We start from the raw sequence: 16956 nt of genomic DNA, 5'->3' as shown, positions 1-16956 counted from the left end.
ACCCTCCCCTGAGCCTGGAGGAGAAGGACCCTGGCTGTGGGGATGAGCTGAGCCAGGAGAGGGGAGCCCCAGGCACATTTCCAGAGGAGCAGCAATTGTTCATCCAGTGAACACTTCTGAGTGTCTAATCCACCTGGGGGTGAGGGGAGGCATGCAGAACAGACTCCCAGAGAGTCGTAATCAGAGGGGTCTGGAGAAGGCTTCCAAATCTTGGGGAAACAGGCAGGCATCAGGGCACGGATCTGCTCAAAGTCACTCTGTGAGCCAATGCGGCACCAGATCTGCAGGCTTGGGTTCTTCCCACCTGTCCAGCCCCAGAAGCTGCTAATCAGCTTGGGGTGAGGTCCTGCACGCCGAGGAGGCAGCATCCCCCACACACTGACACCCAGCTGCCCACCTCCCCCCAGCTCACCAAAACCAGGAGGCGACATCCCCAGATCCACCCCTGGCCGCCCACACCACCAGACAGCTCACCTGGGAGTCCTGGATCTCCAGCCTCTGCCCACCTAGCAGAGCTCGGGTCCGCTGTGCTGGGACCAGGGGCTGCCTGTCCTTGTGCCAGGTCACGGCCGGCTCGGGGAGTGAGTCTGTCTCACAGCTCAGGACGGCCTTGTCCCCGGCCCTCACCACGACCACATCCTGGGGGCTGCTGGGAGCCTGCTTGAAGGTGGGTGGAACTGGGGCAGGAGACGGGCCGAGTGAGGTGCCACGGCCTTTCTGGTGTCCTCCCCGCCCCAGCCCACGGGATAACGCCTGTGAAGAGACAAGGGTCACGCAGTGGACCCCACCCCAGGGACGATCACAGACCCAGGGAACTGGAAGGAGAGACGCCAGGCCAGCATGCCAAGGACCTGCTGGGTGGCCTGGGAAAAGCCTCTAGCCCTCTCTGGGCTCAGCCTCCCAGCTGGCCCTCCTAGGCTCTTTCCTACACAGCGCAGGCCCTAGCTGAGTTAGAAGCCTCCGTGAGGGACCGCAGCTCCCACCCCGGCTGTGAGCCCACAGGACCCTACGGTGCATCAGGCGCACAGCAGGTGGACAGGCACAAATGAATTAACCCGCCCTAGGGCTGGAAAGAAGCCTCCAGGGAGTCCAGGCTTGTGACATCTTGGGCCAGATTTTCCCCAAGAGGATTCTGAAGACCAAGAGCCCCATACAGCTTCCATGCAGAGAACATTGTGATCAGTCAGGCTTGGGAAGGGCCCTTCCTGGGCCAGCTCCCACCACTGTTCTGCTGTCCCCTCCTCCCCTTCAGAGCTCACTGGGCGCCAGGCACTGGGCTAAGGGCTCACACATCATCTAGTCCTTGTGCCAACTGTCACCTTACAGATAAGAGACCCGAGGCTCAGAGAAGGGCATTGATGTGCCCAAGTTCACAGAGCAAGTAAGTGAGCAGCTGAGTTTCAAACCCAAGTGTGTTCAACTCTAAAACCCAGAATCTGAATCACTGCCCCCCAGACACCATTGCTGCAGAGGGCACAGGTGTCCAGGCTCCCCCAGGGCCAGCTGCCCCTCTCTTGGCTGTGCTGCCTGAGGGATGTGAGGGCAGATTGAAGGAGCAGGGGACAGTGCAGGTGGGGGACAGACAGGACGTACCGAGCACGCTAAGCTGCACCAGCTTCTGGTCTCGGCCAGCGGCATTGAGAGCCTCACACACGTACACCCCGGAGTCCGACGGCTGTGCCCGAGGCAGGTGCAGCATGTGGGTGCCTGTCGGGGGGAAGCCAGCCCCTGGCGCCAGCGAGCAGGCCCCAGCCCCCAGGCCCCAAGCCCACAATCCTACAGCCCTCCCAGACTCCCAGTCCTGTCCCAGATTTGAGGTAGCAGCTCTGGCTCCCCCACAGAGCCTCAGAGCTGGGCCGCAAGCCTCAGTTTACCCACCAGGCAGGAGGAAGACCTTTTCTCCCAGGGAGAGGCCTTGGCTGTCCTTGTACCACGTGACCTCGGGGCTCGGGTGAGCATGGACGTCACAGGGGAGGGAGACACTGCTGTTGAGGATGGCTGTGACCTGCTCCGAGTTTAGACCTGCGATTCGTGGTGGGACTGTCCCCATGGCCACCAGAATAAAGAGACACATAAAAATGCATGCTGGTGGGGGGCAGAGAGCCACAGAGGGAAACACAGGGCTTTCACAAGTTCCCACTGCTTACAGAAGCATAACTGCCTTACAGATGAGGACATGGGGGCTCAGAGGTCAGAGAGGGAGAGTCACATTTCCAAAGCCACTCAGCTGGTCAGCGGCGGAGCAGGAATAAATATCAGTTTGGGTTTAAGTCCTAGACCCTGAGTGCTCAACACTGTCGTCCCTCCACCCGAGGCCACAGCTGCCCCACATCTGAAGGCAGAGCCCATGGCCACTGAGATGCACGTGTCACAAGGAGGCAGAGGTTGAGAGGCTGACTCCAGGGCAGGGAGACCCCCCACGGGGTAGCATCTCTGAGTCTGTCTCCATAGGTCAAATCAGGCTAACCTCCTAGCTCTGCTGGCAGGAGTGAGCCCAGGGCAGGTGCTCAGCCCCACGCCAGGTGCACAGTAAGTGCTCAGTCATGGTGCTGTTAAGGCCTGGGAAGAGCCATTCCTTTGGCAACATCTGAAGCTGCTTAAAATGATCTGAGGTCGGCCCTCGGTGATGCAGGTCCCCACGTGCTCTCTGTCCCGGGAGACGGCTGGCACCAGGCCGTGATCCCTGAACTCCGAGTGCAGGCCCACAGCCCAGGACATGGGGAGGACCGAGCTGCTGTGTCTGCCTGCACGCATCCCCCATGGGGCAGGCCGGACAGACCCACAGCACCGGCCCCTCCTCAGGGGGCTCCCCCAGGAGCTGCCTGCTCAGCCCAGCTCACCTTGTACCCTGAGGGTGAAGAGCTTCTCTGCGGAGCCCGCCGGGTTCTCGGCCACGCACATGTAGCTGGCGGCGTCAGCCACCTCCGCCGTGGAAACCTGTGGGCGCACATCCCCCAGCCCAATGGCTTTGGGCCCCCCAGGAATTATTGTGAGGGCTCCCTCCCACCCAGCCCAGGCACAGCAGGCACCAGGAGGAGCCCCCTCAGAAGACCCCCTTCGTCCACATGGAGCAGTACTTGTGGGCTTCACCCCACATCCATCTAGGGCTGTCTGTGACATCTGGGCAGGACGTGAGGCGAACTCCCTGGAGCTAACCCGATGATGACAAGGCTCCCCTGCCCACCTCCCCCAGCCCCAAGGAGGGCTGCTCGGTGCTGTGCTGGGCCCCAGGGGTGTCGTGCAGCTGTGTCTGGAGACTGGGTAGCCAAGGTGCTGCCTGGGGTCCTAGATGCTGGGCATGGTCTGTAAGCATCGGATGGCATTCCCGTGGAGAGCTGCCCTGTGCCGCGCTGGGCTCCAGCTGTGCGAGCCTGTGGGTCCCTCTCAGGTGCTATGTGCAGCCCAGTAAGGCTCCTCATATATGATTTTTCAGTGGGCTGAGTTGAATCCCAGGGGCTCTAACATGGTTTCAGGCAAAGAGCTTAATTGGGCACCGGTAATGGCAGCTCCTTGGTCCCCAGATAAGCAGTACTGAGTCACAGCAGCTGCTGACTTTAGCCCAAGCGGGGGCCGTCCTGACCTGCAAGACTTGCCCGTCTTCCAGGACCTGCAGCCGTGGGCTTGGGGAAAAAGGCAGCCCATTCTGGAGCCACGAGATGGTGGGCACAGGGTTGCCCAGGGCTGCGCACTGTAGGCTGACGGTGCTGCTGGCGTTGACAGTCACCTCCTCCACCAGCTCCTCCGTGTCACCCAGGATCACAGGTGGGGCTGGGGTTGGGGAGAGGAGGGTGAGGAGCGGGCAGCCTCCCTGGGAAAAGTTCCTTGGTTGTGGGCAGCATTTGGTGCTACGCACTGGCTGGGGCTCCTGCCCACCAAACCTTCCCAGGCCCCTATGCAGCTAAGGAATCTGGGGCACAGAGAGGGTAGTGGTTTTGCTCAAGGTCACACAGCTAAGAAGCAGCACACCTAAAATTTGAACCCAGTCCCATTGGTTTCAGAGCCCACTCATAGCGCCTCCTACATCATGTACATCTGAATATAGGAAGACTGCACATGGTCTCTACCTCTACCCTCTTTGGGAGGGAGACCCCCAGGGGGCCTGCACACCTGAGACCCAGGCCCCCTCCCGCCCACAGGCTGGGCCACTCACTCAACACCAGCAGCTCGTAGTGCAGCCAGTCCTCGCCCACCTCGTTGGAGGCCTTACATGAGTACCTCCCGGCATCCTCCGCACGGACCAGGGGGATCTGCAGGACTCGGCCCCCTGGGGGGGACATGGGGACAGAGGCCTGAGCAAGGGCAAGGAAACCCGCTCTTTCTCCTGGAGGGGACCTGGAAGACATCACTGCGCCCACCTCCACCCCACCTGTGAAATGCACAGGATCGCTTGCTCAGCCCAGGTCACGGGGGAGGGGATCAAATAAAGCACAGGAACGGCTTGTGCTGTGTCAGGCCCTGGGCCGGGCATTTCCGTGGCCTCTGACTCTGTGTGCTCTTACTACTCCCATCTTACAGATGGAAAAACGGAGACTTCCTAAGAGTGCCCGGCAGTGCCAAGCCCAGCTTCTCAATGAAGGCAGAGGGAAGGGGCAGAGAGCTGGGCGAACATCCAGGCAGAGGATCTCAGGAGGCTGTGGTGGTTGGGGGTGGGGGGCATCACCTGGGACCCTCTGTGATGCCAGGCTAGGGCTAGACTCTGGCAGCGGGGGGGCTGGAGCTGGTCTCCAGCTGGGGCCAGGCCAAGGTCACTGTGTGTTCAGGATTCTGGGCTGGGAGACTGCTGACCCAGGCTGTGGCAGGTTTGTGACCAGAGTTAGAACCAGGGACTCATTATGTGCAGAGCCAGGGGACAGTAGCCAGGCCTGGGGAGGCAGTGGCCATGGCCTGGCAGGAGGCAGGGGTGTCACTCCATACATGAGGTTAATCTATGATCAGGCCAGAACTAAGGTCAGCTGTGACCACAACCCCTATGTGCCCAGGATTAAGGGTCAGTGGCCAGAGTCAGAGGTCAACAGTGAGATTGGAGAGATCAGTATGTGACTGAGCTCACTGTGCACCCAGGTCAGAGGGCAGCGGCCGGGGGAAGGGGTCAATGACAGCTTTCCATAAGTGTTACCTCTCCCAGACCTCCAAGAGGCCGCCTTTTCTTCTTGCCCCGTTCATCCGAGGCAACACACCGTGTGAATCCTAGGCCAGGGGACCACCCAGTCCTGGCTCTGTGCCTGGAATACCTCCCATTTCTGGGCCCCCCCAGGGGGCTGGGCAGCAGCCCAGGGAAGCCAGGCATTTCTAAGCTTCACCCCTGGAAAGTTTTAATTCAAAACCATCCTCAAAAAACCATTCCAAAATAAAATGGTTGTTTAAAGAAAAATTAAATAACCTTAAATAAACAAATACATAAAGTAATAAAAAAATTTAAAAGGTCATACGAACAATGAGCTTGGACTCTGAGTGGGCATCAAAGCCCAGTGAGAGCGTCTTCAGTGTTTGGGGGTCACGAGATCTTAATAAAGGGACTGGCCCCTCTCCAGAGACAGGGGCCAGGACATATCAGATCTTGAAGCCCAGAGGTGGACACGGCCCAGATGACAACCTCTGTTCTAAAAATCAGAGGCACAAGGGGACCCTATTCTTGCCTTTAAACTGGGAAAGAACTTCTAGCTCCTGTTTGCAAAAGGCAGCTAAGGTCCAGAGTGGTCACATGCCCTACCGGGGGTCACACAGCAAGCAGCACACAGGAGAGCTCAGAGGACTTGCAGAAAGGCAGTCAAGGAGGCCAGCTCTGATGAGGGTGTGACCCTGGTGCCTGCCTGCAAACGCCCCGCTTCGCTGTGCAGCCCTGGCCTACCTTGCAGAACAGACATCCCATCCGTGGCCGAGAGGGGCTGGTCCTCCCTGTACCATGTGAGCGCCGGGGGTGGGACCGCGTTGGTGTCGCAGTTCAGGTAGGCGGGGCTGTTCTCCATGACCTCCCGGTATTCCGTCACCCCACCCCGGGCCTCTTCCTGCCGGGACAGGGTCTCAAAGTCTGCACTGGCGTCTCCCACCTTCTGGAACATAGGGGGCACTGGGGAGGGGGCGACAAAGCCATTAGGACACACAGCTGAGGGATGGGAATGCACCCCTGCTCAAAGAAACACCCCCTTCCTAACCTCCCGTAGTTGCAGAGATCCCACCATCTGGGCCAATCCCTTTGGTCAGGGCAGGTTTTAAATTTACTCACTCCTTCAGCCAGTGTTTACTGAGCAACTACTATGTGGGCTCTAGGATAAGGTTCCTCCCTCTGGAGCTCACATCTAACCGACTCATTCTCGGGACACACTGATATGTCTCAGGGGAGGAAGCCAGATAGTAAGTGTTAGCCAGTGTGTGCCTTGGAGCACAGAGGCACTCAGTCATCAGCTTTTGGAGCTGGAGGGGGCCCTCAAGGCCACCTGGTTTGATCAGGCACATTTCACAAAGGTAAAATGAAGACCCAGGGGGACAGTGATGCCCCCAGTCTCGAAGTGAAAGAGCCCAGGCCTAGGGTCTGGGGGGCAGACATGCTGGACAGCAATGAGGCAGGGGACGGGCACCCCAGAACAGAGCCCTGCAAGGCCACCCAGAAGCACTGGCACCCCTCGCCCCAAGTTGTGCCACTGCCAACCCAGCCCTGCCTCCTCCCACTGGCCCACGCCCCACTGCGGGGCCCCCACACACCCTGGATGAGCACGTTGAAGTCCTGGTCGTCCTCGCCAGCCACATTGGTGGCCACACACAGGTATCGCCCTGAATCCAAGACCTGCGTGGGCTGGATCTGGAGAAGCCGCCCTTCGCCAAGGATGCGGACACGCTGGTTGGGAGTCACGGGCTGGGGGTGGAAAGAGGGGAAACAGAAGTCAGAAATGAGGGGCCAAAAGCACCCAGACAAGTGTACTTAGATTTTCACGCAATTTTTAAAATACAACATAAAGTGATAGGAACACCCTGACACTCTTGTAACCCCAAATCCGTGTAACGTAAGAATTGGAGAACTCAGTGGGTGAACATAGAGTTTAATGTTTGTGAGCCTTGTTTCCTATGAAAAGCTGGATTTCTTATTAAAACATAGAGGGTGGGGCAGGGCCCAGGTGAGCTCTGGAATCATTCAGTGCTCTAACTGCCTTTTCTGGAAGGTTCCAAGCAGATGAGGCGGACCCAGACGAAGAGCCTGAGGCCGCCAGGGGACGCCGAGCTCACCTGTCCGTCCTTGTACCAGCTGATGGTGGGCGGGGGCGCGGCCCAGCACTCGCACTCCAAGGTCAAGGTACTGTTGACCTTGGTCTTCACTTCCTTCATGCCGACCTCCCCCAAGGGGTCATCTTTGGAGATGGAAGGGGGGACTGAAAGGGACAAGGGAGCCTGAGAAGCAGGCCTGGAGAAGAGGTGCTGAGACCCCGCCCTCCCCCTGGTCCCAGGCCTGTCCCAGAAACGGGGGGGCTGGGTACTGAGAGCAGGGGAACAGGGACCCTGGAAACCCACCCGTTCCTGGGGAGAGATGGGTCCGGAACAGGGCAGGTCTGAGGCAGGGGAATTTTGGGGGTGACCTCAGGGGGCCCTCCTGGGGGTACCAAGTCTCAAGTTATGGGGCCTCTGGTCACACAGAAAGAAGCCAGGACCGGTGTGGGTCTGGGCGTCCACATGGCCCAAGTCCTAACTCACTGGTTCCCTCCTCCTCTGTCCCTGGCCCTTAAATGACTGAGCCGGCCCTGGCTGTCCAGTGACCACCAGAAGAGACAAGCCACATGAAAGCGCCTGGGGTGCCCACGTTCCCCGGGCAGTCTCCTGCCCACCGGCTGGCACCCGGGAGGGTCCCGACTCACTGAGGACTTCCACATGATAGTTCTTCATGGCTTCCCCAAGCTCGTTGGTGACCACGCAGGCGTACTGGCCTGCGTCTTCCTTCTGGGCATTCAGGATCTGCAGCCCGTGAGTGCCTGCTTGGGGGGAGGCAGCGGCCAGGGTCACCCTCAGGCATTAACCGAGGCTTCCTTCCTCTGACCCAGCCCCATGACGGCCCCTTGCCCCCTCGCTCCCCGCCAACCCTCTCAAGGGCATCACCTGGGAGCAGCTGGATGTTGTTAGAGGCCTCAAATGGGGCCCCATCCTTCATCCAGGTGATGGTGGGGGAGGGAAAGGCCAGCGCCTCACAGATCAGAGAGATGGGGTTGTTGACGGTCACAGTCACCTCCTCGTCTGCACTGTCCTCCGTCACTCCCAGGATGGTGGGAGCCACTGTGGTGGGGCAGGGAGTGCTCATTAGTGATCTCCAACCCTGGGCCCCAGGGTCCAGAAAAGTCTCAGACTCTGGTACTTCGCTTCCGTGCTTTTGCTGTTCACATTACACAGACTGCAAACCGGGGCCCAGAGGAACCATGCGCTCTGTGGCCAGTCTTGAATTCAGGCCTGGGTGACCCAGAGCTCTCCGCCGCTCTGCAGCACCACAGGGGGAGCTGGACACCTTCCTGCCTCAATCTCCTGTGGAGTCTCTTAACATTCAACTGTCTGCTAATTTAAGCAGAGCCTTCTCAATTCTGTTTGTGGTTCCAATTTGTACCAGTCTCTGAGCAGACGTGGAGGTGGATGGAGTTTTGCTCCCTGCTGAGAAAACTCTGCTTTCGTTGGTCCCCATATTTCTTCTGTCAGCCCCTGCTGGGGACCTACCTTTTTACCAACATCATTTTTGGAAACAGATTTTTACCCAACAGTCTGTGTCCCTCTCATCTTCTAGATTACTGTTTCTCGTAAAGAAACCACTCATGTTGACTGCCCTTGGGAGGCTGATGGCCTGGGTGTGAACTGCCACCCTGGGGCCTGGGATCTTGTCACCTCTCTAAGCCTCAGGACTTCATCGGTGACACGGGGACCAGCACATCTCCCAGCTCCTAGGGCTGTTGTAAAGATTCAGCTAGTCAGGCCTGTCCAGATGCCTGGCCTGCGGTGGACATTCAGCTAATTACATTATTTTTGCTGTTGAAGTGGGAGGAAAAAACAGTGTTTTGTGGGAAGCTGTCTGTAAGGAGCTGGTCACCTTGGTCCTCCCTCCTGCCGGCACCTAGCATGGCCAGAAGATGCCCAGCACTTACCCAGGACGCTAAGCTGGAAGTGTTTGGTCTTCTCCCCGACGGCATTGGCTGCAATGCAGGAGTAATGGCCTGCAGTAGACAGGTTGGCCTGGAGGACCTGCAGGAGAGCTCCATCTGGAGAAATGCGGTGGGCATCTCCACCAGCCAGGGGCCGGCCATCTTTGAACCACGTGACTCTGGGCTGTGGGTGGCCTGCGTGCACAGGGGAAAGGCAGGTGAGACAATTCAGTAGGTTTTGACCAGGTCAGCTGAGAGGTCAGAGGCTGCTCCAAGATGGGACAGGGGGCATTGATTCTCCATCAGAGGCCCATGCAGCAGGGCAAGACACAGAAGCAGCCACCAAGTGTGGTGTAGGCCCTTTCCGATGTGGTTCGATTGCCTTTTCCTTACCCAGGTTGTGGGCCAAGATGGCTTGGTACAGACAGACAAGACAGGAAGGCAAGTTATTTCTTCCATTCAGCCATCCATCTACCCAACCCACCCCATCCATCCATCCATCCGTCCCCCTACCCACTTCATCCATCCATTCATCCATCCACTCACCACACCCCTGTCCATCCATCCATCCATCCATCCATCCATCCATCTCTTCCAGCCCACGAGCCTACTCTGGGAGCCTACTCTGTTGGGCACTGGGGATACCAGGGCGACAAGGTAGCCCTTAGGTCCTCAAGGAGCCTCCCTGGGGTACACAGATGTCACAGGCCGCTATGTTCCAGTGTGGCCAGTGCTGGGATGGGGGAGCACTGGGACCTGTGAGAGCCCATGGGCCCAAGGGGTCAGCCAAGAACTCCTTGTGGAGGGTCGTGGAAGCTGAGATCTATAATCAGGTGAGGAGTTGGGAAGAGTGTCTGGGGTAGAAGCACAGAGAGAGCAAAGATGAGCGGGACACGGTGCCAAGTCCAAGATGTAGAGGGACCCTCCGTGGGGAGCAGGAGGGCCGGAGGCAGAGAGCCCAGATCTCCAGGGGCCCCCTCTTTCCACAGCTGCCTTCCTCCCGCTTCTGCCAGTCCCTCACCTGTGGTGTTGCACGTCAGGAGGGCCGTCTGCCCCTCGGGCACCTTGATTGCCTCCTCCACGTCCTCGTTCTCGATACTGGGAGGAACTGGGAGAGGCAGAAAGACAGACAGTTACTGACCAGGGTTGGCCCACTCAGGCTGAACAACAACAGAGCAGGAAGCCAAGAACCCATGGCATCTCTTCTGCCTCCCCATCCCCTCATACCTGCTGCTGGGGAGTGAGTTTAATAAGCATTTGCTACCGGCTGAGAGAGGTACCACTGCTCCTGGGAGAAGGCCCGAGCACAGGAAGGTAGCTGGAGCGTACTGAAAACTCCTTGCCTCTTTCATTTTGGGTTAGTCCTGGCTATTTCTGGAAAGTTCTATGGCAGCCTCAGAAAAGAGGTTGCTGATGAGGCAAAGAAAACAAGGCTCGGCCTCTCCCTCCTGCCTGTACCGGGCGCCCCGCTACAGCATGAGCCCTCAGTCCGGGGCCCCAACCCCAGAGGTTCCCAGGCAGGAGGGGATGGATTCCTGGGTGCCCACGAGAACAGGGCTGTGACATACCCAGGACCTCCACGCTGAAGTTCCTCCGCGCCTCCCCAGCCTCGTTGCTTGCCAGGCACGAGTAGAGGCCTCTGTCTTGCTCCTGTGCCTGGGTCATTTTCAGCATCCAGCCACCTGGGAGGGAGGAAGGTGGGTCCCGGGCACAGCTATGAATAGCCTTCTGTCCCAAGCCGGGCCCAGGCTGCCCACCAAGAAGAGGAGCATTCCAGGCATTATATTTAGATGTGTATGTGTCTGCCATCCACAGTGTTCCATTCTTCAAATAGGGAAACTGAGGCCCAGGAGGATAAACAGATGGATGGAGCCTCCTGGACATGAGACCTACACCAGCATAAACTTGAGGACCCTGTTCTAGTAAGAAGGGTCATCACCTGGCCACCTCCAGTTCTGTGGGTTGGCTGGGGCTAGAAGGACAGCAGTGTGATCCTGGCTCAGATCAGAACCCCCACTCTGTTCTCACGGACGTGGTAAAAGGCTGCCTTCTCCCAAAGACCTCTCAGAGGTGAACCAGCTCCTCTCAGAGGAACCCACGGATCTCCTAAGAGCAGCCCAAGGAAGGCAGTACACAGGACACATGTCATCACTGCTATTCCTGCACCCAGGGCAGACATCACTAACTGATCGCCACTCTCCTTTCTGCTGGGCCCAGATGCAGTCTCTGAATTCATACCATCACAACGAATCTGACAGCCTCGACCAAGTGCTCAGAAGTGGTGCACAGGGGAAACTTATTTGCCACCCCAGCTTTGGCTGTGTGGAACAATGGATGGGGTCCTTGAAGCCGAGCTTCAGTGGGCCTAGGGGCCCTGCAAGATTCTGATGGGATGCTGCTTCTTGGCCTCCCCGTTTGTGTTCCAGCGAGGATTTCCGGTCAAGATAGCAGAGTGGTAGGACCACGAGCTCACCTCTCCTCGCGGCTACAACAAAACCACAACTAACTGCTAAACAACCATCAAAAATAAAAAGACTGGAACTTAGCAAAAAAAGATCTTCTTCAACTGGAAACATAAAGGGAACCACAGCGGGATGGTGGGGGGGGGGTGCCTGTGATATATCGGGCCCCATCCCCCTCCGAGTGGGTGACCCACAAGCTGAAGAATAATTAAGTTGCAGAGGCCCTCCCACAGGAGTGGGAGTTCTGAGCCCCACGTCAGGCTCCCCAGCCCAGGGCTCTGGCATTGGAAGGAGGAGGAGATCACAGGCCATCTGGTTTTGAAGGCCAGTGAGGCTTAGCTCCCGGAGCCCCACGGCCCTGGGAGAAACAGACTTCATTCTCTTGGGAAGCGTACACAGAATCTCACGTGCACCAGGTCTGAGGGCAGAGGCAGTGATTTCATAGGAACTTGGGCCAGACCTGCCTGTTGGTTTTGGAGGGTCTCCTGACAACATGGGGGACGGCTGTGGCTCACCAGGGGACATAAAAGCTGGTGGCAAACATTCCTGTAGTGTTAATCTATGAGAGCTTTCCTGGAGCATGACATCTTGATCGGATCATTAGCACCAAGACAGCCTGTAGGCTTAAGGGCTGGAAGCCTCAGGCCAAACAACATACAGGGTAGGAACCCAGCCCCACCCATCAGCAGACTTCCTGAGCCACCAAGGCCTCTAGACACGGCCTGCCCACCAGAGGTCCAGGACAAAGCTTCACCCAGCAGTGAGCAGGCACCAGCTCCTGCCAGGAAACCTGCATAGGCCTCTAGTCCAGCCTCATCCACCAGGGGGCAGATACCAGAAATAAAAGAACAACAATCCCAAAGCCTGTAGAAGGAATCCACACACACAGGCCAGACTCTACACTGTATATCAGCAAGGACCATCACAGACCAACTTTGTGACGAAGATGAATATTCAGAGGAGAAAGTGCTTAGATCAGCATTTCCAAAAGTTTGTTACAGCTCTATGGGATGTTACATAAGCGCCAGGAGAATCTTTGCTGTAGAACTTATCAGAACCTTGACTGTACAATAGGTCACCATGAGTCTCCAGGAGAGCAGAGCAGAGAGCCTTCTCCAAACTTATTTAAATCCAGTTTTTTTCTTCTCTTAGAGCACATCAACCAACCAGTGTTTTGGGGTGCACTCTTGGGGGACCAACAGCTGAAATGGTTATCCCAACCAAGCAGTTCAGGATTACAGATCATGGGAACGTGATGGACAGAGGCAGAGGGCCAGACCTGATACCCAGATACTCCCCTGACTGGCACCTTACCTGCCAAGAGGTAGGTGTCCTCCCCAGCACTGATGGGCTCCTCCCCTCGGAACCAGCGGACCCCCGGGGGTGGGATGCCTGTGGCTTCACAGAGCAGCGTCAAGGGGCTGTGCAAGGCAGCAGTGACGTTGGTCAGTGGGTCCAAGTCACCGATGAGCTCTGGGGGCACTGGACGCAGAGGAGAAGCCACATTCAGGATGCAGACAGTGGGGCTGGATGCTCCTTCCCCACACCCCCACCAGCACCCTCTCCCAGGACCCCCACCCCTCAGCTGGGGGAGTCTGAGCAGCAGAAGTGACAAGATCAGAGCTGCTCCTGCTGAAGGGGGAGAGTGGTGGCCACAGGCTGGGCTTTGGTGTGGGACTTGGGCCGCAGTTTCCCTGACCCCTCAGAGGGACGCCTGGAGCATTCAACAAGAACACGTATGAAGTGCTAAGCACAACACAGTGCCTGGCTAATTTGCTTAAAGACTGAGCAAATAATACTGGCATTAGAGTAAGGAGAATACAGGTGGGTCCCTAAATGCACACAGCAGAGGTCCATTCCAAAAAGAAGCTGCATTCCACCGGGCATGGATAAGTGGACGAGGCTGGGGGTCCCAGCAATGCCAGAGGCATGATGAGCGGGGCCTCCTGGCGGGGAGGGTATAGCGGTAGAGCACATGCTTAGCACACACAAGGTCCTGGGTTCAATCCCCAGTACCTCCTCCAAATATAAATAAATAATCAAATTACCTCCCCCTCATTAAAAAAAAAAGTGAGAGAGGGGGGCCTCCTTAAAGAATCCCTGTGCACCTCTCCCTCCTTATCTCTTCCCACTCTCTGCCTCCACCCTGAGGTCTGCAGTAGGAGCTCAATAAAAGATTGGGATCATGAGGCTGTTCTGGCCACTGTGGATGTGCTCCAGGCCTCCGCAGACTCTGCTCCCTCTGCTTGGCACTCTTCCTCTCACCCCACCACTCGATTAACTCCTCCTCAGCTTTCACATTTCAGCTAAAAGGTCACCTCCTACAGGAAGCTGCCCTGATTTCCCAGGACGGTGTTCAGGGTCTGATCTCTCCCAGACCCACAAATTCCTCCATCACATATGAATCATGCAGGACAAAGATTGCCCAGAACAGGGTAGGGGAACAGTAAACAAGGGAGGGAGGGAGAAAGGAATGGAAGTGAGGGCTACTTGGAGCCAGTCCTGACATTGAGAGCAGTGTTTGCAGCTTCCCCCAACAGCAGCCCTCACCAGAGGTCTGACTCCTGGCAGAACAAGGGGTGGCCCCAGGAGCACAGCTGGAAGGCTATGCCTACAGACTGAGGCAGCCTTGCCTCTCGAGTCCAGCCCCTTCCTGCCCTCCTCCAGCTGCTGCCAGTCCTCACCCAGCACAGAGAGCGCAAACCTCCTCTCGGCCCTCCCGGCCACGTTCTCGGCCACGCAGCTGTAGTGCCCAGCGTGGGCAGCCTGCGCCCGCTCCACGTGCAGCCTCTGCCCCTGGTCCTGCAGCCTCAGGCCAGGCTCGGCCCCCACCGGCTGGCCGGCCCGCTCCCACGTCACCCTGGGTGGTGGTTTCCCTGTGGCGTTGCATTCCAGGGTGGCCTCCTCGTCCTGGACCACGGAGACCTGTGTGTGGGGTTCCCGGGCGCCTATAATCTGAGGGGGAACTGGGATGTGGAGAAGGCACGTCAGGGAAAGCTGGCCGCTGGGCACCAAGAACTCCCCACTTGCCAGGCTCTGGGCACGCCTCCTTTGGCCTATCGTCCCCCTGCCCCTTGCTGGCTGTGTGACCTTAGCCAGGTGGCCTCACCTCTCCGGGCCTCCACTTTGCATCTCTGTAATGGGGTACCCTGGGAATCACCGTGGGCCTGCTGTTCAGACAACGAGCTCACAGCACAGCCCTTAAGATCTGGGAGGGCTTTTCTGCCTCAGAAACCAGAGGCTTCCCAGAGCTAGAGGTCGGGGGGAGGGATTGTTCCTCAAGGGGGGTCTCCCCAAGACACAGAGCAGCGCCTTTCTTGGTTGTATTTTCTAGAATGATTTTTACAAGGCTGAGAGATTTAATTTCATCACTGCAGGACAAGCAGATGGAGATGCAGGTTTCTATTATACAGAAGAGTTCATATAAATTTTACATTCTTTTAGTTTCCAGCTGTCTCAAGCTGTGTTTTTTTCCTTGGGGGCCACTGGGAGCTGCCCAATCTCTCATGCTGAGGGCAGGAGCTGTAAGAAGCTGACCAGGAGGGGCAGTCAAAACGCCAGTAGTCTCAGGGCTCTCATCATTCCTGTCCCTGTCTCTGCTCAGGTTCTGGGGGTGAGGGCTGCCCTGCCAGGGTGCCTGGTTGCCCACCCTTCTGGCCCCTTCTGACCCCTCCCACCTGGCTCAGGCCATCCCAGCCCGACTCACCGTGCACCTCCAGCTGCTGGTCCTGGCTGCTATTTCCTGCCATGTTGCTGCACTCACAGGTGTATGTTCCCTCCTGGGCTGGCTGGGCCTGTCCCAGGTACAGCAGCCGCCCCACAGCTGACACCTGCCCAAGGCTGGCCCCCTCTCCAGGCAGGGGCAGACCTGGATGCACGAGAAAGAAGCCCTTGGTCCCCAGGCCTTCCACCAAGAACATTTGTCCTCTCGTCCATCCTGACCAGCTCCTGCTCATTCCTCAGGTGTCCACTGAGACATCACCTCCACCAGGAAGCCTTCCCTAAGTATCAAAACTGATCCTGGAACCTGCTCTGAGCTCCCATAACTCTGATCTTCTTCCTAACACAGATCTGCCTGCAGGTGGCCATCTGAATCCTGCCCTGGCCTGGGCTGTCCTGGAAGGCACACCTGCCTCACTTTCCCCCGGGATTGTTAGAGGCTGTCCAGGGCCTGGCGCATCACAGGGCTCAGTGAAGGCTATTGAATAAATGACCCATCCATCTAGCTACACTGACCAGGGGAGGGAGACCAAGCAGCTGGCACACCTGGCAGCAAGGAGACTCCGATGCAGGGAAGGATTTTGTAGACCCCAAGGCACCGGATTAAACACTAACTTTCGTCACCTTGCACCTGTTCACAGGAGCAGCCCTCTGGGCTCTGGCCAGCCATCAACATGTGTCCCAGCAGGGGCAGGAGCCCCAGTGGCCACAGGACGATACCTCCTCCCTCTTACGGTCTATCCTCTGTCCATACTCTGTCTCCTGGTGATCTCAAGGTCTTTCTGCTTCTAGATTTATTGTTAGGCCAGACCTCTCCTCTGAGCGCCAGACACCTACGTCTGCCCAGCTGACAACTCATTGGGTGGCTAGCAGATCTCAAAATTAACAGGGCCCAAACTCTGGACCTGGCCCCAAAACTTGCCCCCGTAGCCTCTTCGTCTCAGTGATGGCAGCAGAACTCCCCTGACTGTCAAGCCAGAACCTCCAGTCATCCCCGACTCCTCCTCTTTCTCAGCCCTCATCCAGGAAATCCTGCCAGCACCACCTTTGAAACTCATCCAGATTATGGCCCCCTCCCAACACCTCATGGCTACTTACCTACCTACAGGCACCAGTATCTCTTGCCTGGAGCCCCTGCAGGAGCCTCCTCCCTGGCCACCCTGCTCCCACCCTTGCTCCCCATGGTCTATGCTCATCACACCGGCAGGAACCTGCTAGAGTACAAATCGGATTGTGTCCTTCCCCTTTCCAGAGCCCCACAGTAGCCCCATCTCACTCAAGGTAAAAGCTGAGATCCTCACAACAGCCTTTGATCCAGTCCCCATCACTCGGTTGACCATGTCCTGCTGCTGCTCCTTGCTGAATCTGCTCTAGCCCCATTGGCCTCTTTGCTGTTCTCCAAACATGCTTGTCTCATTCCTGCCCCAGGGCCTTTGCACCTGCCATCACATCTGCCTGGAATGCTTTCCCCTACAATATTCCCATGTTCATCCTTCACCTTCTTCAAGTCTGCTTGTTCAAGTGTCCCTGGCCACTCTACTTAAAATAGCAAATCCAACCCCCTCCCCAGCTCCCAGCACATCTTCTCCCCCTTCCCAGCTTTTTTTTCTCCAGAGCACTTATCACGTCAGGTATTAAGTCATTTACAGGCAAACCTCAGAGATATTGCAGGG

At 57.5% G+C, this 16956-nt stretch overlaps 1 protein-coding gene across 7 annotated transcripts in view; it reads right to left on the bottom strand.

The window, feature by feature from the left end:
- HMCN2 (hemicentin 2) overlaps positions 1-16956 on the bottom strand; it is a 150438-nt gene that overhangs the window by 42454 nt on the left and 91028 nt on the right. For 6 of the 7 annotated variants that reach the window (XM_074362401.1, XM_074362398.1, XM_074362397.1 and 3 more), the window contains 17 exons: positions 15270-15431; positions 14248-14529; positions 12878-13045; positions 10670-10783; positions 10123-10209; positions 9105-9296; positions 8080-8253; positions 7842-7958; positions 7219-7361; positions 6700-6850; positions 5849-6067; positions 4151-4264; positions 3581-3768; positions 2841-2937; positions 1879-2040; positions 1594-1707; positions 475-677 (listed from right to left, as the gene is read on the bottom strand). In XM_074362401.1, the coding sequence (XP_074218502.1) occupies positions 475-677; positions 1594-1707; positions 1879-2040; positions 2841-2937; positions 3581-3768; positions 4151-4264; positions 5849-6067; positions 6700-6850; positions 7219-7361; positions 7842-7958; positions 8080-8253; positions 9105-9296; positions 10123-10209; positions 10670-10783; positions 12878-13045; positions 14248-14529; positions 15270-15431 (2687 nt within the window). The remainder of the gene's footprint in view (positions 1-474; positions 678-1593; positions 1708-1878; positions 2041-2840; positions 2938-3580; positions 3769-4150; positions 4265-5848; positions 6068-6699; positions 6851-7218; positions 7362-7841; positions 7959-8079; positions 8254-9104; positions 9297-10122; positions 10210-10669; positions 10784-12877; positions 13046-14247; positions 14530-15269; positions 15432-16956) is intronic. The other variant, XM_074362394.1, reaches the window with a different exon arrangement.

This window comes from Camelus bactrianus, chromosome 4, assembly GCF_048773025.1.
Source record: "Camelus bactrianus isolate YW-2024 breed Bactrian camel chromosome 4, ASM4877302v1, whole genome shotgun sequence".
Classification (NCBI taxonomy): domain Eukaryota; kingdom Metazoa; phylum Chordata; class Mammalia; order Artiodactyla; family Camelidae; genus Camelus; species Camelus bactrianus.
The sequence above is the reverse complement of the archived record's forward strand: the minus strand, read 5'-3'. Positions and strand labels throughout refer to the sequence as shown.